At 31.4% G+C, this 25,922-nt stretch overlaps 1 protein-coding gene across 1 annotated transcript in view; it reads left to right on the top strand.

The window, feature by feature from the left end:
* The first annotated feature begins 2,073 nt into the window (after positions 1-2,073).
* Positions 2,074-25,922, top strand: part of LOC134715501 (VPS10 domain-containing receptor SorCS3-like) — a 71,921-nt gene continuing 48,072 nt past the window's right edge. The window contains exons 1-6 of the mRNA XM_063577705.1: positions 2,074-2,407; positions 8,765-8,826; positions 19,168-19,261; positions 21,010-21,165; positions 21,727-21,797; positions 25,731-25,792. Coding sequence (XP_063433775.1) covers positions 2,099-2,407; positions 8,765-8,826; positions 19,168-19,261; positions 21,010-21,165; positions 21,727-21,797; positions 25,731-25,792 — 754 coding nt within the window. The 5' untranslated portion in view covers positions 2,074-2,098. The remainder of the gene's footprint in view (positions 2,408-8,764; positions 8,827-19,167; positions 19,262-21,009; positions 21,166-21,726; positions 21,798-25,730; positions 25,793-25,922) is intronic.

Here is a 25,922-nt window from a genome sequence, read left to right as displayed (position 1 = left end):
AAACAGTTAGGACAATAACCGGCCCAAAAATCAATCCCAATCTGTTTTTTTGTCATACAGAATCGTTTGGTACAATTTCATTGAGATACATACTTATAATTTAATTACTCTAGTTATTGTCCAGAAAACCAAATGTCTAGCTTCGGACGACGATTTTAATTTCATATATACGATTATAATACGACACAAAAATTGAGCGGTCATGCATATAAAACAAGGACAATACAATATTTGACAGAGTGAACCTTCGCCATAAAGTAAGGCTAAGCAATATACAATTACACATGAAAGGAAGCCTCATGACTCCCCCATGACGTAGCTGCACTGTTTGAACAACATTGTCACTAGATTATAATCCATATGACTCGCATTTGCATGCAAATCAAAAAGGTTAATTAAGTCCCCAAATTATAATATCAATAATAATAATGCGAAACAAACAAAAAGCACTTTTGGTTATTGCAAATACTTGCATAACCGGGCAAAACAAACATAGAAAAAAATCTACAATACTAATTGTACATGGCCTCCTTTCCTTATTTCTAATGACTCTTATATATAAAACATTGGGAATCAATTTTGAAAAGAATATCATAACTAAGATAGGTATCTAATCCTATTGTGGAAATTTTAATTTTTCAGCCCGGATGATTTTTGTCGAGCCTTCGACTTTAGTCGAAAAAAGCGAGACATAGCGATCCTACATTCCGTCGGCGTCGTCGTCGGCGGCGTCCACAAATATTCACTCTGTGGTTAAAGTTTTTGAAATTTTAATAACTTTCTTAAACTATCCTTGAATTGTACGAAACTTAGACAGAAGCTTGTTTATGTTTATAAGATAGTATCCAGAAGTAAATTTTGTAAAAATAAAATTCCATTTTTTCCGTATTTTACTTATAAATGGACTTAGTTTTTTCTGCCAGGAAACATTACATTTACTCTGTGGTTAGAGTTTTTAAAATTTTAATAATTTTCTTAAACTATCCTGGAAATGTACAAAACTTGGCCAGAAGCTTGTTTCTGATCAGGAGATAGTATCCAGAAGTAAATTTTGTAAAAATAAAATTCCATTTTTCCCGTATTTTACTTATAAATGGACTTAGTTTTTTTAGTTTTTTTCTGCCAGGAAACATTACATTCATTCTGTGGTTAAAGTTTTTAGAATGTTAATAACTTTCTTAAACTATCCTTGAATTGTAAGAAACTTGGCCAGAAGCTTGTTTATCATCAGAAGATAGTATCCAGAAGTAAATTTTGTAAAAATAAAATTTCATTTTTCTCGTATTTTACTTATAAATGGACTTAGTTTTTCTTCCAGTTAACATTACATACAGTCTGCAGTTAAAGTATTTAAAATATTTTCAAGATTCTTAAACTAGCCTGGATTTTTACCGAACTTGGACAGAAGCTTCTGACAATCAAAAGATAGTATCGAGAGGAATAATTTTATTGATTTTTTTCATCATTTTGGATGAGTGTGTGATTAACAGCAAAAGTAGGCGAGACACTGGGTTCCGCGGAACCCTTACAAATTTTTTTTTCATAATTTTTGATTTTTTTTCAAATAGACAAATGTACCAAGTTTTCTAACGCATTTCCCCTCAGAATTACGATACACCTGGGACTTTCCTCATATAATTATTTCTACTTTGCATATTAGTTTTTTTAATTGGTTGTGTTGTACAGAGAGTACGTATAGCCTTATGTTATATCAAGTTAGTCCAAATGGACGCTATAAAAGTCATATAAATAGCCCTAAAAAGAAAATGTAAAACAATTCAAACTAGAATTTTTACCTGTCTTGTTTTTTTTTATAATGATAGTAGACAATTATTCCCTATTCTGTATTATTTGCATATTTTCTTTAATCACTTTTACCAAGGATTTGTATAGTTAATCACTTTTACCAAGGATTTGTATAGTTAACTATACAAATCCTTGCTTTTACGTAAACCATTCTGTTACGTGTTTTCTACATTCAATCGGTACCGATTTTTATGAATGAACGTGGTGATGATGCAATCTAATCACGTGTTGTAAACACGATTTGCATATATCCAATCAGACCTTCAACTCGGATTACTACAACATAGAAAGAATGGCCGACCAAAACACACTCGTGTATTTTACAGTACTACATGTTTTGTTAAATATTTGTTTACATACATGTCAGGGGAAAATTTTCAGCAGGGAATCGCAGCGGCATAAGCAGACAGTCATCGTTGACTTAAACGATTACAATCTTAATCAGGTTTTCGATAGAAAAAGACGAGATGTATCAGACGTTGGCTCAGTTCCCACAGAATCTAATGTAAAAAATAACTCGTTGTTGTCATCGAGTGTATTCAGAATTCCCGACAAACTCCACTCTCAAGCTGTTGTACACTGGTCTGGAGAAAATGGCAAGGTAAGATTTATATTTTTATGAATGTGTATTATGTGTAGCTATATAGGTAAAACACGTGTCTTTTTTATTACTTAAATGTACTTTTCCAAACAAAACATCAAACACACAAGGTACCTTGTTAAATGAAGTCGTATCGTTGAATGGAAAATTTCCAAAGTTGATAACAAATATTTAAAGGGTTTTAAAAGGCTGTTGATCAATATTTATTTATTAAATTTTATTGAATTGTTTATGGTTATTCGTTCGGCGGTGATGCAATATTTTGATGATGCAATAAGAGAAGACCATTAACTTTGAGTGGGGGGAGTGGGTAAATCATGTATTTATAGACAATTTCTCTTGTTCAGCAAACTTTTATAAAATCACTTATAAAGAAGCAAATTTGAAATTCTGTGATTTTGTAGTTTTACCAAAATTTTAAACATACAGGTTACGATTACAATGTATATCTTATTATCAGTAAAATTTAAAAAAGAAATGAACCTTTTGCTTCTTTTAAGTGGTAAGTCCGTTCGCACCCAATACACGTTCACACCTCACATGTTCGCCCCCGAAGTCAGTTTGCACCCCGAATTTCAGTGGAATTATTGTTGATATATATATATGCATGATGTTTATGTTTTTTTTTTCACCCTCATAGATAGTCTACCTCTAAACTTCTTTTAATATGAATATAAATGCCCTGGATTGCAACTGATATAAGATGTATTCAACACATACAAAAAACGTTGTCAGGCTGAGAATCTCATTTTATATTAAGAAACAATTAAAAAGGAAATAATTATAGCAATACACTACACAAAACATGTTTACAAAATATTTACCACATAAAAAAAATGTCCCAATTCCTTTCAAACAATAAAAATTAAATATTTATACACTAACCAAAACATGATTAATATTTTACAACACATAAAGAAATGTCAGAATCTCACTTCATTTAGAATCAATGAAAAAAACATAATTATAGCAATACACTAACCATGCTTAGCATTTATTCAACGCCCCAAAAAACGTCGTCAGAAAAGCACTTTATTTACTAGGAAACAATGAAACAAATTATTTTTGACAACACACTAACCAAAACATGATTACTTGAAGAATTATTCCACACAATTATAAAATACTGGTTGTCAGAATCTCACTTTATTTAAAAACAATGAAAAAAAATCTATGTATAGCAATACACTTGATTACAAATTATTAGCACAAAAAAATAAAAATGGGGGTGAGAACATGTAGGGTGCGAATGTGAAGGGTGCGAATGAAGAAGGGGGCGAATGTGATTGGGCTCGAACAGACCCGGATTCCTTTTAAGTGCCTTTGTTGCAACCATTCAGCTGTTAATTCTACTTTGTTTGAAAAAATGCTATCAAAATGGCTTTACATAAAGAACTTATACTTTTTAAGCAAATTTCCTCAGTAGTGGGAGTATTTTTTTAAGTAAAATTCAAGGTTTTATTTAACAGATTATGTAATCAAATTTTAATGTTCACCATAAAAATTTCACTGTGTCTTGGGTGTTGAAATAAGTGGGGGTAATAAATACTTAATTAAAAAATTATCTTTTTTAAAAGAAAATAGAGGTATGATGCTTAAACAAGTGAATTTCATGTCATTATCCTAGAATCAGTACAAGGTCATCACCTGACATGACTGGTCATCCTATTAACACATACTGACAGATGTTGGTTCTGATAAATTTAGCAACATGATTTGTCCCTGGATCATTTATGTATAAAATTATACAATACATTTATAAAAGATACACTTTGTATACTTCAGGCAATCTGTACAGATTTATGAGAAACGATAATCAACTAAAACAATATGTATATGTACATAATAAATATTAAACCTGAATGATAAAATCATACAACAAAAGTATTCAATTATTATTTACAATATAAAACTTCTCAGCGCCTTTTAAAAATAAAATTACAGGTTTTGGCACAAAGTCTAATAATATCTTGATTCGAAAATAAAAAATACCATTTTCTGACAATCTGTAAAACTACATGTATTAAAATGTTCTGACATCAATTTTAAGAGACTCAGTAAAAAGTACTTGTCCATGATCATTATAAACAGGACAATGTAAAATAACATGATATTCATCTTGGACAGTATTAAAACAATTAAAATAACATCTCTCTTCCAGTGGCAAATTTTCATACCTCCCAGTTTCCAATCTAATAGGAGCCACCCCACATCTTAATTTTGCAAAGGCCCTTCTTTCACAAAAAGGCATTAACAATTTGCAGTAGTTTTCAACAACATAATCCTGCTTAAAAATATTATAGGTTCTCAATTTATTACGCCCATTTCCCCGTCTGGTTGTCAATAAACATATCTTTATTAATATTAGTGTTTTTATTACAAAAGTCAACCAATTCAGGGTTTAAGCTAAGATTTTGAGGGCTTTAATCACTTTTGCGCGCCATGAAAATCAACCTTTTTTTGTGTAACAGCAAGGGACCAAGGATGTATGTTACTAGCTTCACCTTCGACTTTGTCAGACATCAAAGGACTTGCAGGCATGACTGGTAGTCAGTATTGTATGATTTGACTGTATTGGCCCTTATTACATGTATTATGAAAGATTCTGACATGGAATGTGGAAACTTAGTTCACAATTTCTCTTCAGCTTGTTCCAGATGACATTCATGAACAACACAAGTTGGATTCATTTTTTTTAAACACGGAATCACAGCAAAAATTAACTTGCAATGATTTTATCACTGCATATCCATTATACTTATAAATCGTCTGGAAATCATTTCTATTAAGTTGGAACTGTATTAAATCCTTTTTGGAACGAGTATATTAACGACTGAAAGGAGGTTGTAAACAAATCAAAAATAGATAACGTTTACTACTTTCGGTTTTACAATGAAACGAAAGCGGGAAGTGACACATGGATAGTAAATTCAAAACGAGTCCGGATTCATCAGGAAATTATCATTTTTCGGTTTTAATTCATTTAGTAAGAGATATATATTTGTCTCTCTCTTGTTTAATTGCTTCTAAATGATTTCGTATTTTATGTTTATTATCAGGGTCTATAAATAGTTATAGGACTTCCTTCACGCATGCGTAGCACAAAGTACAGGAAGCACCTGTTTAACTCGTGAAGACAATTTGAATGTTTTGAATAAAGTTCTACTATAAATAATATTTTCTATATGGAAATTGTCGAAAGTTTTTGATGGCAATTTATATTAATTGTGACGAAAATGCGTTCAAATGACGAATCTACAACAAACGCACTTCAAATTGTGATTGTTTGAGAAATAATGAAATTCACTGTCCAGGGTAACAATTATTTCGATCAAAAGACGAAACTATAGTCCTGGTTGTTGAAATGCCAACTTAATGATTTTCCATAATGGTCAATTATGAGATTTATTAATAATTAACAGATTAGTGACCCATCGGATGACGAAAGCAGATTAGTTGTAATCACAACTTGTAACACCTTGAAAATGTTAATTACCTGGGGGTCATAAACTTGTCAAAAACATAAAGACAGGTAGATTTATAGTATTTTAATGAGAAAATATTTTTACACTTTCAAAATTTAAGTGACAAAATTGATTTGAAAAACTTTTGTCAATGCGAAAACTCTTTCGTAAATTACGAAAGTGACGAGTGCTAGCGAAATCACTGCAATTCAAGTTCCGTGAAATGTTTTTTAACAATGAAATTCCAATTTTTTACAACTCTATGTTTCAGACTAAATATTTTCCTGTTAATACGATCTGGCTCCATATTTACTAATCTGTGCCAGTGTCTTGCAATTGCTTTCCATTGAATCCACCCATGTCTCCCATAATGGCTGGATTAGGTGTATATTTACCAACACCAAGGAAGAACCTACAAGCTCTCATCTGAATCGCATTAATAAATGAGAAATTCTTGCAGCCCCTAATCGCGACACCATATTCAACAATGGGACATACAAGTGAATCAAATAGTTTTTTATAGACGTCATATGAAATGCCACCAATAGCTTTACACTTTACACCTAGAGCTCTGTTTGCTGACCTAGCAACTGCTTTTGCAGTAATACTAAAGTCTAGAAACTCATTTAAAACAAGGCCCAGATAAGCATATTTGCTGCTAGTAGCAAAATTTATATCCACACTTAAAGACATGACTTGATCGTTCAAATGAGGTCGGTCTGAAATGGACAACATTACTCTTACATGAATTAATAGTCATTTTATTGTAAGTACACCAATGATATAACTCATCTAAGATGTTTTGTAACTCATTCTCAGTATTTGCTTTCAGTACGATATCATCAGCATACAATAAAATACATACTTTTTCTCCCCCAATGTCAACTCCAAAACCAAAGATTTTAAGTATACAGCTAATTCATTTATGAAAATGTTAAATAATAAAGGAGAAAGTGAACAACCTTGTTTTAAACCACAGTTCACAGTAAACCAATCTGTGTTGAAGCCATTGACTCTGATCGAGCACCTGACCCCATTATAAAGGGAATTAATAGCCATACACATTTTTACATCAACACCAAGAGATGTGAGTTTTTCCCATAACAATGTCCTATAGCTATAAATCGTATCATACACCTTCTTAAAATCGATAAATGCACAAAAGGTGGATTTTCGTAGTTTTTTACGAACATCGACTAAACTAGTAAGTGAAGATATTTGATCTATGGTACTCCTTCCCTTCCGGAACCCATTTTGATCATCAACTAAGGACTTATTATCTTCAACCCATTGAGACAGCCTCAAGCTTATTATGTTACAATTATAATTTATATGAAGCTGGTGCTTAAGCAATACCCCTATAATTTAAGGGGTCTCTTTTATCTGACATGTTATATTTGGGTATCTGATTAATAATTATATTATTCCACATCTCTGGGACTTTACCAGTTTTGAAACACCAATTAAACAATCTATGTAAAAATATAATACAATTCTGGTTACATAAAACATCAGCTGGAATATTATCTACACCAGAGGCTTTGCCTCTTTTGCTTTTACAGACTGCATAAAAAACCTCTTCTTCAAATGAAAAGTCGCTTTCTGTCAAAACGGCAAGGCTATGATTGAAATGACTGGAAATTTCCTATCCATAGTTACCTGGTTACCTGTTTGATTTAGTAGATCCACATAGTCCGATTTCTACTTTAACAAAACATCATCAATATTTGAAGATACATTACCATTTGCGTCTGCAACTTCCTTTGGTATTAATGTTTTGCGTTCAGAAGCAATTCCGGTCTTACCCATCTTCTTCGAAAACTTTTGTTGATCAGTTTTTTATTCCAACAATAATTCTTGCTGCAATGTGCACCAGCACTTACGTTTCGCTTTTTGAACCTCACAATCGAAAAACCCTTCGTTTTGACAAAAAAGTGGACTTTAACTTCACACAAGACACACAAGACAATTTGCCTTTTTTCCATAACTTTTCTGCACAACACATATCATTAAAAAATACACTTATTTTTATTATCATTCCACCAAGGTTTTTTAATTCTGTTTCTCTTACTACAATAAGTACTATCAGACATGACAATTACTTTTGAATGCAATTTCTGATTCATTTCTTCGCTGACAATAGCACAAAAATCATTATAAACTTGATCAATAATACATTGGGATCAAGATCATTGATACATTGTAGTATCTAAAAGTCATAAATGTATCTCATCGCCGTGACAAAAATTTGAAGGTATGTTTTTTACATCAAACTTAATAAATTCAGGAGTTTTTTATCTGGAAGTTTTTCTGATTGGCCAGTCTGTTTCCATGCCTTTTTACTTAAAGGTACTTTTACAACTTCAGATGCTATTTTGGGGAAAGTGGCGCAACTGGAATGTTTCCGTTTATTACTATTCTCAGTGCGACCATTTTCAACGGAGATAGACTCATCATTAACATTATAAATAATGTCATGTGCTTTAGATATCACCTTACTTGTACCTAGGTCTACCGATTTCATTGTGTTGTGATAAGTGTCTTATTTAATCTGCTTCAAGAAAGATAACTCTTACTTCAAACTTTTCTGGACAAAATGTTACTTGAAATCAGTGATTTAGATGATGCATTTAAGTAATTCTTCTCAAGTGATTGATAAATTTAAAGGGTTAATAAACTTATCCAGATATAATTTTTATGATCAATATTAAAGAAAATAAATATTCTTGAAATTCATGAAAATATGGAAATGTTTAATTTTATTAAAAACTAATGTTATGATTTGGAGCATTAGTTGGCTTCATTCTTACATTTGTTTTATTTAGAAATAAGTGTAAAAATATTCATAAATATAATGATTTGTATGCTGAATTCCATGTATATATTTTTACAGGTTGTGTTTGTGCTAACTCGCCAGACAGAGCATGGATTTGTTACAGATAGTACATTATGGAGGTAAATGCACTGTTTGACCAATATAAATAAAGACCCATTGATCATCATTAATAGAATATTTTATAATTTATGGGTGATCAATGGATTCATCTTTAGAACAATATCTTGCTAAAATGTACTATGTTGACCTCAATCCTTCTCTCCATGTAATTTATGGAATATTTCTTGTATTCTTTTGAAAATCTGAAAATATCTACCATAAGATTTTTTAGAGATCTAACAGTAAATAACATGTCGCATTTGAACAATTTGAATAAATAAACAAGAAAAGAGGTGTTTTGCAGAGAGGAAAAATCTAATAGATTATGAAAATTCAAGGAATACTACAGTACACACAGAGAGTTTATAATTGTGAACTCGTACCACCAATTTTGGGTTTAGCGGCGTCACACTGTGAATCACGGATTATACTCCCAATATCCTCCAAAGATGCTCTCCCAACACTGTTTGACTGTTAATTGGTTTATTGCCCTCAGATGAACTAAAAATTAACATCACATTACAACATAATCAGATTAGCCAGAATATTTACCAACATTTGTACCTCATTTTGTTGATCCTATAAATAAATAATTGTTCCAGTCTCATAACTTGTCAAATTCTTTAAAGGCAGTGCTTTAGTGCCTTAAATTGTATCAGGCATAATTAAAAATCCACAAAAAGTGGAATTCTTTCTTCTTTTATTTGGAATATTCTGTGTATTTTATTGTGATGATTGACACTGAGAAGTAAAGCATCTAACAATGTGTTTGTTAGTTATCCAGATAGAGTTGCATTTTGTATTATGTCCAAGTCAACTGATTGTCATGAAAGAGAAGTGTTAATTCCAGAGGTATTTAAATGTCCATGTCTACATACATCAACACTGTCACAACAATTTTTAATAGTAGTTCAATTATAGCCCTTAAATGAAAAATTTTACCATATTTTTTTTTATATATTTGTCTATTATCTGGAAAATTATAAAAGACAGAGGGAAACTTTAAAATGCAATAATGATCAGCAAGACAAGTTCTACAAATAAATCTCATGGTCATAATCATCAGTCTCCTTATTAAAGTAATTGCCCTTTGACGGAAACATTTTCAATTGTTTGTTTGTGCTATATACCGGAAAATAGATAGAAACTTAAAATGATCAGCAAGACAAGATTCGCAACTAAAAAATAATGGAGGGCATCATCCCACAAACCCTTATTGAAGTTAATGTCCTTTAATGACATTCTTTTACCATTATGAAAATGTTTGCGGTCGTATATTGGTATGTTGTCGTTGTCGTCTACAGCGTTGTCCGAAGACAGATGGTTTCCAGATAATAACTTTAGTATAAGTAAATAGAAATCAATAAAATTTTAACACAATGTCAATAAAATTTTAACACAATGTGTATAACCACAAAAGGAAGGTTGGGATTGATTTTGGGAAAATAAAACATTTCCATCAAAGGTCAAAATATAAGTTGTGTATTAGTATTTCAGTTTACTCTGAAATTGTACCACAATGTTCATACCATTAAGTATAAGGTTTGGATATATTTTAAGGGTTATAGGGCAAACATTCTAGGAATTAAGGGCCAAAAAGGGGGGAAAAACAAGCATTTTTGAAGTTTCGAGACAATAATTTATGTTTAACTGTATGGATCTCTCTAACATTGTACCACAAGGTTCCATATAATGAAGGGAAGGCTTGGTGTTAGTTTGGGGTTAATATCCCTGAATATTTAGGAATAAGGGGTCAAAAAGAAGCATTTTTCTAGTTTACAGATAATAACTTGTGTTTAAGTGTATGGATCTCTCTGAAATTATACTACAAGGTTTCTTGCTGCAAAGGAAGGGCTGGAATTGAGTTTTGGGGTTCTTGCTCTAAGGGGATTTCAACAAGTGAGGGGCCATACAAGTGGCCCAAATAAGCATTTTTGTAGTTATCAGTCAATAACTTGTGTTTAAGTGTAAAAAACTCTCTGAAATTATACCACAAGTTTCCAAACTACAAAGGGATGTTTAAAGAGGATCAAATCATTAAGCAATTAGAGGCAAAAAGGGGGTGGGGGAAACAAGGGTTAACTGGTTAAAGGACAATTTAGACAATTTAAAAGCAGTGTAAGGGAGGTATTCCAATTAAAATTTAAAGAATACTGTTATATATATGTTTGATTACTTGATAACCTCCCTTACACTGCTTGAAAATTATGTTAAAGGAAAGTTATAGTTGTCTTTAGATGTGTAGCTGTAAATTTATTTTTAGAAATTAAATTAATTTTGACCATGACTAAGTTATTTTATATTTTAATATTTTATGATGTATTTATTTTAAAATGAGTAGTTATTGTTGCCAATTAATTAGAAATTTGAATTTTGATTATTTTTGGGAAAAGGGATTGGGGAGGTGAAAAAATGGGGAGGGGTGAGGGGTGAAATTTTTCTCATTTCAGATTTCAGAAATTAAAAAGAATTTTCTTCAAATACTTTTTTTTAGGAGATTTATATTCATCAGCATAGTGTATTGCTCTAAAGCAATTTTTTTTTTAAGTTCAATAGACCACATTCATTCTGTGTCAGAAACCTTTGCTGTGTCAACTATTTAATCACAATCCAAATTCAGAGCTGTATCAAGCTTGAATGTTGTGTCCATACTTGCCCCAACTGTTTAGGGTTCAACCTCTGCGGTTGTATAAAGCTGCGTCCTGCAGAGCATCTGGTTGTATTTTGCTTTTCATGATTAAAATTTAGAATATATGTAGATAATAGACACTAGAAATCACAGAGATGATTACCAGATTAAAAAACAGAGTTTTTTTGCATGAACTCTATTCTCGTCAACAATGTTGGGAGAGTCTCCTTGTTGAATAAGCATTTAGACCCATGTGGGCTACACAAGGCTCTTATAAGAGCGTCTAGTAAAAAAAAAAAAAAAAAAAAGATAACAAAAGAGTGTAATCTAATCAGAAATATGTGTATTTATACTTACAAGATTATGCTTATAAATACATATTTTGGGATTTAGAATTATAAGTCAACTTATTTTCTCCTAAAAATATTTCTGAAAAATATGGATGTGATCCAAAAAGACTTACAGGATTATGTTTAGTAGAACTTACATGCATCAGGTCAGAATTTCTTGTCATTTTTAGCTCACCTGGCCTAAAAGGCCATGTGAGCTTTTCTCATCACTTGGCGTCCGTCGTCGTTAACAATTTTTATACGACCGCAAATTTTGAAAAAAATTTCGTCGTATATTGCTATCATGTTGGCGTCGGTTCTTATTCTTGGTTTTCACACAATAACTTTAGTTAAAGTAAATAGAAATCAATGAAATTTAAACACAATGTTTATGACCACAAAAGGAAGGTTGGTATTGATTTTGGGGAGTTACAGTCCCAACAGTTTAGGAATTAGGGGCCAAAAAGGGACCCAAATAAGCATTTTTCTTGGTTTTCGCACCATAGCGTTAGTATAAGTAAATAGAAATCTATGAAATTTAAACACAAGGTTTATGACTATAGTAGGAAGGTTGGTATTGATTTTGGGAGTTTTGGTCCCAACAGTTAAGGAAAAAGGGGCCCAAAGGGTCCAAAATTAAACTTTGTTTGATTTCATCAAAATTGAATAATTGGGGTTCTTTAATATGGCGAATCTAACTGTGTATGTAGATTCTTAATTTTTGGTCCCGTTTTCAAATTGGTCTACATTAAGGTCCAAAGGGTCCAAAATTAAACTTAGTTTGATTTTAACAAAAATTGAAACCTTGGGTTTCTTTGATATGCTGAATCTAAAAATGTACTTAGATTTTTGATTATTGGCCCAGTTTTCAAGTTGGCCCAAATCGAGGTCCAAAATTAAACATTGTTTGATTTCATCAAAAATTGAATAATTGGGGTTCTTTGATATGCCAAATCTAACTGTGTATGTAGATTCTTAATTTTTGGTCCAGTTTTAAAATTGGTCTACATGTAAATTAAAGTGCAAAGGGTCCAAAATTAAACTAAGTTTGATTTTAACAAAAATTAAATTCTTGGGCCTCTTTGATATGCTGAATCTAAACATGTACTTAGATTTTTGATTATGGGCCCAGTTTTCAAGTTGGTCCAAATCAGGATCTAAAATTATTATATTAAGTATTGTGCAATAGCAAGTCTTTTCAATTGCACAGTATTGTGCAATGGCAAGAAATATCTAATTTCACAATATTGTGAAATAGCAAATTTTTTTTTAATTAAGAGTTATCTTTCTTTGTCCAGTATAGTAAGCAAGAAATATCTGCAAGAATTTTTTTTAATTGGAGTTATCTTTCTTTGTTCAGAATCAACTTAAATCTTTGTTATATACAATATACAATGTATATTCATTTTTTACTACCAACTGATAAATTTAAATAATCTTTACCATTCAGTGAGAACAAGCAGTTTTTTTACATCTTAATATTTAATGATGTATTTAAATGAGTAGTAATTGTTGCAAACTCCATTAGAATATTTTAATTGAAATTAGTTTTGGAATAAGGGAAAGGGGGATGTGAATAAAAAATTGGGTTCAATTTTTCTCATTTGAAATTTCATAAATAAAAAGAAAACATTTTTTTGAGAGGATTAATATTCAACAGCATAGTGAATTGCTCTAAGAGAAAACAAAAATTTTAAGTTCATTTGAATACATTCATTCTGTGTCAGAAACCTATGCTGTGTCAACTATTTAATCACAATCCAAATTTAGAGCGGAATCCATCTTGAATGTTGTGTCCATACTTGCCCCAACCGTTCAGGGTTCAACCTCTGCGGTTGTATAAAGCTACGCCCTGCGGAGCATCTGGTTCAAACATCTTCTTCTCTGAAACTACTAAATGGATTTGAATGAAACTTAATATGATTGTTCCTTAGTATATCCTGCACAAAATGTGCGCTTTGATTTTTGATCCGTCAAAAAACATGGCCGCCGTTACTTAAAATAGAACATAGGGGTCAAATGCAGTTTTTGGCTTATATCTCAAAAACGAAAGCATTTAGAGCAAATCTGACATGGGGTAAAAATGTTCATTAGGTCAACATCTATCAGCCCTGAAATTTTCAGATGAATCAAACAAACCATTGTTGGGTTGCTGCCACTTAATTGGTAATTTTAAGGAAATTTTGCAGTTTTTGGTCATTATCTTGAATATTATTATAGATAAAGATAAACTGTAAACAGCAAAAAAGATCAGCAAAGTAAGATCTACAAATAAGTTAATATGACCAAAATTGTCAATTGACCCCTTAAGGGGTTATTGTCCTTTAATGACAATTTTTCACAATTTGTTCATCATATTTGCTAACTTTAAAAAATCTTCTCCTCTGAAACTACTGAACGGATTTGGTTAAAACTTAGCATGATTGTTCCTTAGATTATCCTGCACAAAGTGTGTGCTTTGATTTTTGATCCGTCAAAAAACATGGCCGCCGTTACTTAAAATAGAACATAGGGGTCAAATGCAATTTTTGGCTTATATCTCAAAAAGAAAGCATTTAGAGCAAATTTGACATGGGGTAAAAATGTTCATTAGGTCACCATCTATCAGCCCTGAAATTTTCAGATGAATCAAACAAACCATTGTTGGGTTGCTGCCACTTAATTGGTAATTTTAAGGAAATTTTGCAGTTTTTGGTCATTATCTTGAATATTATTATAGATACAGATAAACTGTTAACAGCAAAAATGATCAGCAAAGTAAGATCTACAAATAAGTCAATTTGACCAAAATTGTCAATTGACCTCTTTTGGAGTTATTGCCCTTTAAAGACTTTTTTCACAATTTGTTCATCATGTTGACTTACTTTAAAAAATCTTCTCTTTTGAAACTGCTGTATCAATTTCAGCCAAACTTAGGCTAAATGAGTTTCAGAGTTTCAGAGTATCTAGTATAAATTTTATATTTCATTTCCTTGTATGTCAAGAAACATAGCTCCTTTGGCTAAAATAGAACATAGGAGAAAATGATTTTTTTTTTGCTTTTGAAGAAAATAGGACGATTCAAAGAACATTTAAATAAATTGAAAAGCCAAAATAATCATTGATGAGAGATTAAACCAAAAAAATTCAGGTGAGCGATTCAGGCTCTTGAGAGCCTCTTGTTTTTTAATGAAATCCTATTAAAGCATAAAATATTTTGTTTCCTTATAAGAATATTGATATTTCTTAGTTTCATCATTTTTCTTTACATCTGTGCAATATTTAAGAATGATGTACATTTTATGGTCATGGCGGTAGCAGGTGTTACTATTCAGAAATGTTTGTTTATTATCACATGCATAGTACATTACATATTATATACTAAATAACCTTTATCTGCCCTTAGTGAAAATAGATGCACATATTCATGCAGATTTTGTCATTCTTCAATGACGAATACATTTACTATACTGTCAGAGAACCTCATTATAACATTGATACTATAGTTTTAACTGTTAACTTTAAAAAAAAAAAACAGAAATATTAAAGATATAAGCTATTGCAATAAAAAATACCTGCACCGCAGTGGGACTATAATACACAGGAAGGATTTGTCTGTTATTCTTATGTATATTGAGTAGGTTGCCTCTTGAATAAATAAAGCTTCTTATTTTGTTGTCCCTTGCACAATGCGTTGCGGGGGATATAGAAATACCAAGCTACCAGGCATTTGTCCTTTTGTCCTGTCTTGTTAGTGCTCTTACTTGTACAATTCTTGCCAGATTTTTATGAAACTTATATCACAGGTTGATATCAGCAATGTCTTGGAAAATTTCAAAAATTTGTGCTGATCAATTATTTTTAAAAGAGTAATGCCCCTTGGAAATAATAATTATATGGAAATTGGATTGTTAGTTATCTTACTTGTACAATTCTTCCCAAATTTTTATGAAACTTATATCATAGGTTTTATTATTTTTAAAAAGAGTTATGCCCCTGGAAAATATTTTTTATAATAAAGGTATAATGGAAATCACATTGCATTTGCTCTGAAGTCTTCATATTAATATACAGTTTTAAAGAACAACAAAAAAGTGCATTTTTGGAAAGATTGGAACTTGTTCTAAACCTTTCCTAAGGCACTGGCCTCCACAACAACACAACAGCTTAGCTACTAAATTTTTGTATGCACACTGAAATATAGTTCCCTTTAGTTCTCATGTATGTGCACATAATACACATTTAAACTGTGAAAAAAATGGGTATATTTTTGGAGCAGTTCATTCAAGAATGTATGCCTTAAGGTGTGTTGATGTGCAGGCTTTTTTAATCATTTTGAGGAGTATTGATACAATACTAGTATGATTGACAACTGACATTATCACAGAACAATCAGAGACAAGGTGGACCTTTAATTACAATGCCCCACCTTCTAAACTTCTAAAACACAAGGTATAAATAATAATTTGTTCTTTTTTAGGAGATTAATATTTATCAGCAGTGTATTAAAAAAGCAAATATTATTTTTTATGTTCATTAGACAACATTCATTCTGTGTCAGAAACCTATGCTGTGTCAAATATTTAATCACAATCCAAATTCAGAGCTGTATCAATCTTGAATGTTGTGTCCATACTTGCCCAAAGTACATCTGCAGTCGTATAAAGCTGGTTTTAGTTTATTCCCCATCAAACATTTTTTTATGTCAAATGTCTATTCACAATTTTAGGCATTTGAATATTTATAAGAAGTGAATATACATGTTTGCAATCAAGGAAGAATCCACATTTCAATAAAAGAAGTTTTTTAATTTGTTTAATTACAATGTACATTTTCAATGCCCTGTGCTGAATTTTTTTTTATAAATAGATCAAAAGGCACTCTACAACTTTTAATCTTTAATGCCATATATTGCACAAATGTAAAAATACATTGCATAAACATAAGCTGTTTTGCAATGTATTGCTACATGTATTTTGCAAGTGAAGGAATAATGGCTCCTTTTTGTTGTGATTTGAATTTAAGAAAGTATAATTTTATATTTTTATTTAAATTTAAAGCTATGTTTCAACTTACAAAATGCCCCAAAACAGCTTATTGAGATTCTTTTTGTTGACACTTTAAACTTCTTAGCTTCAAATTTATCTGTTGGTCTTTAATCATGTCTTACAAGGGTAGTTGGTAAAATTAACTAGTTGAATCTTTGATTTGCAATTTTTTTTTTGAAACATGTTCAAAACAGGGAAGATTATTTGCTTGAGATATAAACTGCAGTTTCAATAAAATTGTGCAAATTTAGAGTTAAATTGAGCTCATTTTATCTTCATACTGGAAAAGCACTTTTCCTTATAAAGACCTACAGTTAATGCAATCGTCAGAAATATTGCTTTATTAATGTTCCTGTTTGTCCGCTCCATACCTAGAACTACTCTTCCAATCTTTCCATGAGTGATATCCATCATTTTGATTTAGCTGTTGCCCTCTTCCTTTTACCTTGGGGAGATTAGATGTGTGCAATGTGGAGGACATTGGAACTCTTTAAGATATTTGACAATTAGATGGATAAATTAGATCTCCTTTTATGCAAAAACATTTGAATATTTGAATTTTTATTTCAGCAATTTCATACTCATATGTTGTATAAAGTATTTACTGTATGCATGTAACATCTTACACAACTGGAAAAGTGTATTGTTACATTTGTGCAATGTATTTTTACATTTGTGCAATGTATTGCTACATTTGTGCAATGTATTGCTACATGTATTTTGCAAGTGAAGGAATAATGGCTCCTTTTTGTTGTGATTTGAATTTAAGAAAGTATAATTTTATATTTTTATTTACATTTATAAATTTTATACACATTTAAACAAATAGAATAACACATTCTTTCCATGATCTGAAAGAAGACACACATAATGAAACACAATTAAAAAATGGCAAACAAGGATATTTCATATGTTCTCATAAAGTAAATGAAAAACTTCCCTCATGGAAAATTGGTGGCTGAGTATTTTCTTAATTATTTCTGAATTATATCTGAATATAAATCGTCTGAATACCATATAGCGGGTTATTTTCGTGGGTGTAAAATTTTGCGATTTTCATTAAATTAAGTATACGAAAAAATTTGGCGGTTATTAATTTGGCGGATTCAACATTTTTAACATTACCTTTGCATGTACACTTTTAAATTGGCGGAATTTATTTTGGTGAATTTGTTCTATCCGCGAAAATAAGCGAAAATTTACACTCCACGAAAATAACCTGCTATACAGAATGTCTGAATGTTGTATTTGTGTCTATTTCTGAATATTTACTGAATTTCAGACTATTCAGCCAGTATTCAGAAACAGAAATATTCAGATGATGATGTATATTGTGACAAAAATGCCTTTAAGTGTAATATAGTATTTGTAGATAATGGGTGAATTGGTATCTATAATAAATTACCCTTTTGACTATGCAGTAACGAAAACTACATTTAAAATCATCCTTTTATCCTTGGTTATTATGAGATGAGTTAATTGTTGCTAGGGTGCTCTCTTCGAGGTCAGTGCTCTTGGTATATAACGACACCGATTCATTGAGCAAGTTTGCTCATTTGTTATTTGGCTGTTGATGGATAAGCATCAGAAAGTAAATACCAGCAAATAAAGAAGTTAGAATTGAGAAGTTTGTAAACCTAGTTAGAATTGAAAGCTTGTGGTTTTGAAGCAAGTGGCTTAGAAGTCTTTACGATTGTTGCCAGGTTGTTCCGAAACTGTAATTTCCCTCAGGAATGGTTGCAGTCCCTCAAACAGGTAGCTTGTAATGATCCTGTGACTTGGGTGCTCTGGTGACTAGGTGTTTCAAAACTAGTTGTCTCAGGAACTAGGTGCTTCAGAGGCTAGTCGTTTCAGAACTAGGTGTCTCATAAACTAGGTGTCATGGAGACTGGGTGTCTCAGAACTAGGTAGGAACCTAGGAGTTTTGAATGTTCTTATTTAAAAGTTGTTGATTGGTTATAATTGTTGAGCAAATCAGTGTTTAGGAAATAGGAATCAGTGAAAGAATTAAGGATACATTGAGGTTATAGTTTTTGGACTACTTTTTGATACAAAGTTATTTATGTAAATATTGTTGTTTCTTTATAAAGTTTATTTTAAAGGTTGGTTTCATAGTTTTTAGTAAAGCCTCCAAGTTGTAGTAACTTAAGTTTTGAGTTAATGAAAAGATTGATATAGGAGTATCTCAGAATCTGTGAAAACGGTTATGCACAGATAGATTAAAAGCCAAACACATTACAATATTTTGTTGTTTGATTTCAAATTCCTGTTCAGTTATTTAAATAAGGGTAAAAGAACAGGGCTTTTTTTCCTTTGATCCCTATGTAGTACATATGTTTACAATGTAGTATGAATTTATTATTTTTTATATTGTAGATCAAGTGATTATGGAACAACATTTCAAAGAATTGATTTACCATCAGATGCAGTGGCAGAATTTATATATTCATCCCCAGTGAAAAGAAATCAGGTGACATTTAACTAAAATGTGCTCGGTTTATTTACATCATACAATGTTGATACATATAAACGTTCTGTTAATTTCTATGCCTGAGTTTTACTCAAGTCATGTTATAAATTTCGTATTTAAACCATGGTCATTTTGTTGATCCTTTGGTCAATAGTGATACAGATCCTGAAATGTATGATATATACATTGTACATACACTAGAAAATCATTGATTTTCTGTTTTGCCACTTTAATGTTAAAAAAAATTCACAAGAATAAAAAAAAAGTTCCAGCAGAAACCCTGTATAAATGGAATATTTAAAGAAGTTGAAGAACCATATTGATTTTTAGATCACAGTTATTTTCCAACCCTCATATTTGTGTCCGAATATGGGTCCCTTACTCCAAGAGAAATATGCTCTTAAAGTCAATAATAATAATAATAATTTACAAATTTTCTTCAGGACCATGTCCCCAAACCCCACTTCCCAAGCTAGTTTCACATGGCTGATGGTGTCCCTAAATCCAACATTTCACAAACTTTTATTCCCAATTGCATGGGCCCTGGGCCCCTTCATCTAAACACTAGGAAAATCACTGGATCAAAGGTCAAATGAAGTAAAGCTGATGAATATCAGGCATGTGTTTAGCACACCTACTAATAAACCAGGGGCAGGGGAACCCTTACAAAAATTTAATAGAGTCTTATAATGAGGGTAGTAATGCCCTTTACTGTCAGTCGTCAAACGGTCATTTTCAGCTACGGTTAGCGTCAAATTGGTTTTAATTTTACTGTGAATCGTCAAAATATCCTTTTCGTGATTTGTCAAAGGTATCAAATAATTTTTGTTACCATTATTTTCAGAAAAAAATTAATGCGATTTTTCGAATTCAGTTGATTTTTTTATCGTCTAAAGAAAAGTGTGCATTTTATCACCATGCACCAAAATTTATCGTTAACGTTATTTAGCTAGAATTTTTCAGTTATTTGTCATGAAGGTACATCAATTACCACCCTCAATAATGATAAATACATTTATTTTCCATTTTGCCACTTCAAATTTATATTATATTTGTACTTATCAATGTTTTAGCAAACATTCATGACGATGATGATAAGTGGAGGTCAGAGTTATTGAGGCCAGGTCAAACACATTATATCACAAACTGTTTTTACAGAGAGTTGAGTAATGTAATACCATTGCAGAGAAAGCACTGATAAGCATGATAAAAATGCTATCCTTCAACTGCTTTTAACCAGTTTTTATATTTCAAAGAGTTTTTTTCATTCAGTTAAAGAGAAATTGATTAATGAGGTGAAGGTCAGACTAGATATCCCTCTGGATCATTTACAACAGTAAATATCATTAGAACAACTATGATCTAATTGTAAGATGTTGATAAATTATCATTTTGATACACAAATTAAGCCCCTTGAAAATATTAATCATATTGGTAATCACATTAAATTTGCTCTGAAGCATTTATTTCTCTTAAGATATTTATGAAAAAATTTAAATGAACAAAAAATTGTATTCTTAAGTTATTGCCCTTGCACCATCAATAGACGAAATATGTGCAATGCATGGGACATTGGAACTCTCTTCTTTTATTTAGAATTGTCAGACATTTAGCAGTATTATCCAGCTTTATGAAACATTGTTTAAGATGATATAATAAATAAAAATATTCAAGTATGATTTGCAAAACTTTATTGTTGAACAAACATAGGAGATTTGAAAGTTTTATGTGGAAAATTTTATTTTCAGTTAATTTTAACAGATATTTTGAACAAGAAAGTACATTACACAAATGATGAAGGAATAACATGGACATCTTCTTATGTTGCATTTGAACCTGATAAATTACTACTTCATCCTACAGAAAACCAATGGCTTTTAGGGTATAGTGTCATAAGTATGGAGGTAAGAATACAGTGTTTCACTGACTTGTGAAATTGTTTTAGTTTGTTAACAGCTGTAAATTTAAACAGAAAAGCATAATCATGATTATGTATAAATTAAAATATTTCATCATAGACATAAAGTCGCCTCCCAAAACATCAATATAATAATAATAATAATAGACATAATTTCTGCTATTGTCTTTAAAATTTTAGATCTGATGATAAATGCATATCTGTAGATTTTAAATTAGCTATCACATGCCATATATCAGTTAGAACCATCACACTTTGGCGAAAATCATTACTCTTCAACATAACCATTGCTCTACATCATCCTTATCCCATCTCCAAATATATCTCTCATATTTCTGTAGTGATGTTAACTGAACTGAACTGCCATAAATGGTCTTGTGGTAGATTGAAATTCTACAGTGCAGGAAGTTGTAGGTTTAATCCTGGCTGAGTACAACCAAATTAACATGATCTTGTCTTGAATATGCATTTAATATTGGCTTCTGGATGGAAAATAGCCATCCTTTCATCTTTATACCTGAACTGTTCAACAATATTTTTTTTCCAGTTATTTTCAAGTGGTGATTTTGGAAAAACCTGGACATTGTTACATGAAGCAGTATCGCACAGATTTTATTGGTAGGATATTTAGATCAAAAATTCTTTGTGAAACATATTTTATGATTGAATGTGTACTATAATTAATTTGTCAAACATTGTATGTATATCCTTTAAGCTGTACTTGCTTTGGGAATAAAGTATTATATTAAATTTTAGCGGATTTTCTAAATAGAGCAAATTACAAATACAAAAATAAGGCAGTTAACGCTTCTTTGTTTCTGTTATAACATTATATTGTACAAGTGTAAATAGTGTGTATAGCGGACGATAGTTTTTTTATATGAAGGTTGGGATTGATTTTGGAAGTTTTGTTCCCAACAGTTTAGGAATTAGGGGCAAAAAAGGGCCCAAATAAGCATTTTCTTGGTTTTCGCACTATAACTTTAGTTTAAGTCAATAGAAAACTACGAAATTTTGACACAAGGTTTATGACTACATTAGGAAGGTTGGGATTGATTTTGGGAGTTTGGGTCCCATCATTTTAGGAATTAAGTGGCCAAGAAAGGGCCCAAATAAGCATTATTCTTGGTTTTCGCACAATAAATTTAGTATAAGTATATAGAAATCAATGAAATTTAAACACAAGGTTTATGAACACTAAAGGAAGGTTGTGATTGATTTGGGGAGTTGAGGTCCCAACAGTTTAGGAATAAGGGGTCAAAAAGGGGCCCAAATAAGCATTTTTCTTGGTTTTCGCACCATTACTTTAGTATAAGTGAATAGAAATCTATGAAAATTAAACACAGGGTTTATGACCATACAAGGAAGGTTGGGATTGATTTTGGGAGTTTTGGTCCCAACAGTTTAGGAATAAGGGGCCCAAAGGGTCCAAAATTAAACTTTGTTTGATTTCATCAAAAATTGAATAATTGGGGTTCTTTGATATGCCAAATCTAACTGTGTAGGTGATTTTTTAATTTTTGGTCCTGTTTTCAAATTGGTCTACATTAAGGTCCAAAGGGTCCAAAATTAAACTAAGTTTGATTTTAACAAAAAAATTTGAATTCTTGGGCTTCTTTGATATGGTGAATCTAAACATGTACTTAGATTTTTGATTATGGGCCCAATTTTCAAGTTGGTCCAAATCAGGATCCAAAATTATTATATTAAGTATTGTGCAATAGCAAGAATTTTTTAATTGCACAGTATTCAGCAATAGCAAGAAATCTTCAATTGCACAGTATTGTGCAACAGTGTTCTCCCCAGGCCGATATGACGCTGCGGTGCCGCAGCGCCTTCATAATATTTTCGTAAATCCCGCAGCGTCTTAATTGGCCATTGTCCCTTAATACTTGATCCCGCAGCGTGTTAATTTTCACATTTTCATTATAAATATTGGTTAAAATTGACAAGTTGCTGATCACCGCTGAGAGGTCAGTCAGTGTTGCGCAATAACTGATACTGAAGTCTGAACAAGTTTTACCTGAGCCACGCTTATCTTAGCCTTATCGGACTATGTTATCATGTAATAGCGTAAATGATTATTAAAAAGATAGACATGTGTAGAATAAAATTAAAACAAATAAAAACTGCAGTGCTGCCAGAAATTAAAAAAATAGATCGCAAATACATTGTATTTTCGCATCGTGTGTGTGATCACTTGACCATTTAAATAACGGATTTTTTCATTGGTCGAGAAGAAGAATCTATTTTAACACGACCAATGAACACGCTGATTACACGTGATAAATTTGAATACACTTGGATAAAGATATTTACGATGAAAATTATGAATGAGAGTATTTGTAGATGAAAAAAATTAAATAAACTTCGATTTAAGATAACTAGGAGTTATTTATTTAAATAGAAAGTGAGAAAAAGTTGCTTGCAAGGTAAATTCGTCTCAAACTCGTGTTTTTAAAAATAAAATGATCATTGAACATCGATCGTAAATCCGTGCGTCCCGTCGGGAAATATGTGACAATCAACACGACCGGGTACGGATTTGCTGCAGCTTCTGTATAATGGCACTAGTAAATAATTTCAATGCTTTTAACTTTAACGAATTTGTAAAGTTTCGTTTATATTTACCTGCCAAAGATAGGTTTTAAGAATAAAACACACGGAAGGAGTAATGTCAAACTACGGAAACTAGTCGGCTGTTCATTAAAACATTTTTGTTTTAAAAAGTTGTATACCAAGTATCTTAACCGTAAACAATTTTATTAATTCTGAATGAACATGTTCTCTGCTAATAACAAAGGGTTGACTTCTAAGCTAAAGGCAGATGATGGAAGTAGGTTTTTTTTTCTCAACCAAATGACTTCTAATAAAAGGGGGAATACACCTTCCTCTACACTGACAGTATAAGCAGATGTCATTGCTTCTCCTACCAACCGAGCTAAAGTTTAAGCAAGTGATAACAGCAAGCACCTGTCTCTGGTTTCAATAACATGGCTGTCTGAGTTTTTCATAGCTTATATATGTTAAAGGGAGTATAAGCAAAAGTTATTGTACATTTGTTGTAAGAGGGGGTTTTCAACCCTATTAAAAGGGGATAAAGGCAAAATTGAGGAACAGACTGTACAACAAAATAACACTATCCTGAAACAATATAATCCCTAGAAGGAGCAGAGAGTATAGAGATGAATATTTATATTTTGACTTCTTTTATAATTGACTGAATATGAATAACTTTTGTGTTTAAAATCATTTTATTTCATATACATTCTTGTACTTTATACTTTGCATTATTAAACACATAACACAAAACATTATTACTCATATAGCATGTCATGATTTATAACTGATTGCTTTAGATCACACAAGTTCAATCTAAAAAAAAAGAGTTACGCGCCCTTGAATTTTGCGCCTTCAAAAAATCCTGGGGAGAACACTGTGCAATAGCAAGAAATTTTCAATTGCACAGTATTCAGCAATAGCAAGAAATTTTGAATTGGAGTTATCTTTCTTTGTCCAGAATAGTAGTTGAATCAACTTAAATCATTGTTTTATACAACCTACAATGTATATTCATTTCTACTACCAACTGATAAATTAAAACAATCTTTACCATTCAGTGATAACAAGCACTTTTTTTACATTTTAATATTTTATGATGTATTTAAATGAGTAGTTATTGTTGCAAACTCCATTAGAAATTTGAATTGAGATCAGTTTTGGAATAAGGGAAAGGGGGATGTGAAAGAAAAAAATGGGGGGGGGGGGGGGGTGTTCAATTTTTCTCATTTCAGATTTCATAAATAAAAAGAAAATTTCTTCAAACATTTTTTTGAGAGGATTAATATTCAACAGCACAGTAAATTGTTCAAAGGCAAAAAAAAATTTAAGTTCATTAAACCACATTCATTCTGTGTCAGAAACCTATGCTGTGTCAACTATTTAATCACAATCCAAATTTAGATCTGAATCCAGCTTGAATGTTGTGTCCATACTTGCCCCAACTGTTCAGGGTTCAACCTCTGTGGTCATATAAAGCTGCGCCCTGCAGAGCATCTGGTTTTAACACCATTTCATTCTAGACATGCACAAACACAGTGCCTGGTGCCATTTGAGTAATACACAGTAGGTAACAGAAAAAAAATGTTTACAATGATGTAATTTTTTTTTTTTACTGAAACAGACTTAGCTTTTGGTCTGAGTGGTTTTGAGTAGCACATTCCAACACATTTGTGCTAATAGCAACACCTTAAAAAATGATTTCACCAATCTTGCAAAGAGACTCACAAGACATTCATCTGATTATTCACTTTTTGATTTGAAATTTCATGGTTTCCTACACTAGAACATGGAAATCCCTTTTCTGTGTACATAACTTAGAGTTATCAGCCAGCACTGTGCCACATATTTTCCTTGGAAGACTCGCACACAAAATTAACTTTCACATGTATTTAATTAATGTGTAGAAATTCCAATAGCATGATTAGGGAACATATTTTACATTATTGTAGTAACAGTTAGTTATCATAAGTATTAAATAATATGTTACAGGGCTGTAGAAAATGTAGACCAAAACAACTTAACTGTTCATATGGAAATCCAAGATTTACACAGTGAGTGGAAATTTATATAAATCACTTTATAATAAATTTGTGTGAAAACTGACATTTCAATCATGAAACTTTTTAATAATTTTTGTTCCAATCTATTTAAGACCAGACCAATGTTCTGGCCTCACAGTCA

Source organism: Mytilus trossulus, chromosome 4 (genome assembly GCF_036588685.1).
Source record: "Mytilus trossulus isolate FHL-02 chromosome 4, PNRI_Mtr1.1.1.hap1, whole genome shotgun sequence".
NCBI lineage: Eukaryota > Metazoa > Mollusca > Bivalvia > Mytilida > Mytilidae > Mytilus > Mytilus trossulus.
The sequence above is the reverse complement of the archived record's forward strand: the minus strand, read 5'-3'. Positions and strand labels throughout refer to the sequence as shown.